At 32.2% G+C, this 2,521-nt stretch overlaps 1 protein-coding gene across 1 annotated transcript; it reads left to right on the forward strand.

The window, feature by feature from the left end:
• The first annotated feature begins 756 nt into the window (after nucleotides 1-756).
• LOC116162061 (uncharacterized protein K02A2.6-like) lies at nucleotides 757-1,758 on the forward strand. Its single transcript, XM_031475590.1, has one exon. It carries the CDS (start codon nucleotides 757-759, stop codon nucleotides 1,756-1,758), a length of 1,002 nt encoding a protein of 333 aa, XP_031331450.1.
• Nucleotides 1,759-2,521: the final 763 nt, after the last annotated feature.

The following is a 2,521-nucleotide window of genomic DNA, read 5'->3' on the forward strand; positions in this document are numbered from 1 at the left end:
TGTTAATTAGGTTTGTGTTCGTCATAGGAATAATTTCGGCTTAAAATGCGCATGGAAAATCAAAATTCCATTACTTCACATAAAATTGGGTTGAGTATATTGTTAATTTAGGTTTATTGAAATCAGTTCGGTCTCTTACGCCCTTAGTATGCAACTACGGTTAAAGTAATTTCATAGGTACGCAAGGTCGAATTTTGGTATACCTACACATAAATAAGTATAGGTATAAATCTGCGAGATATTTATTGAAACTGAACATGCAAGTGCTGTACCGTACAAATCGCAATTTCGAGCATGTTGAACTTGAAGCGCTTTTTAAATGGGGTTGAGATTAATGTCAGATGCAAAGTTTGCGGTTTTTTTAAAAAATAAATTGGCTATACGTTTCACGTCAAGGATATGTATGTGCTTGACTGCGAATGAAGCGTATGAATATTACCTTCACTTGTTCTATTTATGACATGTCTTATTACTATACAGGGTGTTTTTTAAGGAGCTGTAGTTAAACGTTTCTGGGAAAGTGAAGTAGGTAGGTTTTTGAAAATTTGTACTTAGGAGTTACTCTGAAGGCCGATGTAAACTATTTTCAAAATGATCGCACTTCCGGAAATACCGTACGTAGCTTGTAACTTCGTTATTTTAAATGGCTACCCTTATTTTTTATTGCATTTTTGGATTCCACGTGAAATTTCAGTTCTTTTGATGTATATCATTTATGGTCTTTTAGTTATTTTGACTTTAAGAAAAAAATGGCGAATGATAGAAAATTTTGTTAGTAAATGTACAGAGTGTGAAAAATTTCAAAGGTCTAATGTTAAGGAACCTCTTATTTCACAAGAAATTCCTCAATTGCCATTTTTGAAAATCGCAATTGACATTGGGGAATATGGTGGTAAATGTTACCTTATATCAGTTGATTGTCTATCTAAGTGGTTAGATATAATCCCTATAGAAAGTAAATGTATAGAAGAAATCATATTGAAATTGAAGTGTATATTCTCAAATCATGGTATACCAAAAATAATAGTTTGTGACAATAATCCTTTCTGTAGCTATAAGTTTAAACTATTTGCGTCAGATTGTAATTTTGATATTTCCTATATAAGTCCTCATTACCATCAAAGCAATGGCCTGGCTGAAAAAGGAGTAGGAGTGGCTAAAGGTATCATTAAAAAAGCTAAATGTCTTGAAGATATTTATACAGCATTGTTAGAGTATAGAGTAACATCTGTCGCTGGCTTAGATTACTCGCCATCGGAAATTTTAATGGGTAGATTATTAAGATCTAAGATTCCGGCTACATTTTCTAATTTACAACCAAAATTAGTATATAATAGCGCATATGAGAAGTTGGTTAATAATCAGGCTAGTATTAAGCATTGTTATGATAAAACGTCTAGGGAAAGGGAGCCGTTTAAAAAAGGGGATGATGTGGTCGTGCAAAACCCTTTACGAAAAGTGTGGGAAAGAGCAAAAATTATTGATGTAGGTCAAACACCACGTAATTATAAAGTATTGACTGAGACGCAACGTACATTAAATAGAAATAGTATGCATATTAGAAAATCTTTAAATGTACCTAGATTTACGGGATTACCTTACGAAGAAGGTTTTTCTGAAACTAAAGCTACTGATACAGAAAATTTAAATAAAGCATCAAATAACAATCAATTTCAAGAAAGCCTTCCAGTAGTAAGAACTAGATGTGGTAGGGCTGTCAAACAGCCTGCAAAGTTTAGAGACTTTGTTGCAGCGTAAAAGGGGAGATGTTTGGTATAAAGCTAACTTCAGTCCTAACTGCCTTGACGTAAAGATGTTCCTTGTGAAAGTTTTAATAATAAATTATTATATTGTCTTGTATCTTTTGTGAGCTACACAGTATGAAACAGTGATTTATTAGAAATTGTTGAATTACAAAAAATATGTAAAAGGTATACAGGTTGATTCAAATTCGAGGACCACCATGGGGATGTCGGAAACTGTAAGGGATAGGTCGGCAGTTTCAATTTGGAAAAGTGGCGTATTTTGATGCATAACAAAATGCCGTTTTGAAACTGAAAAATTCCGACTACTTTCGGAGATATCCTGAAGAAACGAAATCGAAATCGTTTTTATTTTTTTACCGAAGTTCTTTAAAAAGATATTTCAAAATAAATGACACATCATTATGGTCATTTTTTCCCTCTACAAGATGCTAGTTTTAAATTTTAAGTCTTAACTTTTCGTCTCGGATTAATTATCATCAACTTTGTTTGTTTATTATGGAAGTCTCTTTACTTTTTGTGCCATTTGATAGAGCATTTTTTTTATTTCAGAACTGTAAACATTACATTTTGTTTTTAAAAATTGTTTTCTCATTTGATGTTTTAGAGTAGATCTTCAACTGGCCTTGAAGTGAAAAAGTAAACTGTCGAATTGTTTGCCACATATTTTGCGTTGAACGTCACCAATATTTATAGTAATAAATTTATCCCGAGATGATCATGTTAGAAAAGGAGTACAGAAGATTTATTTAGATGTA

Source organism: Photinus pyralis, unplaced genomic scaffold (assembly GCF_008802855.1).
Source record: "Photinus pyralis isolate 1611_PpyrPB1 unplaced genomic scaffold, Ppyr1.3 Ppyr1.4_LG1, whole genome shotgun sequence".
In the NCBI taxonomy this organism is placed as follows: domain Eukaryota; kingdom Metazoa; phylum Arthropoda; class Insecta; order Coleoptera; family Lampyridae; genus Photinus; species Photinus pyralis.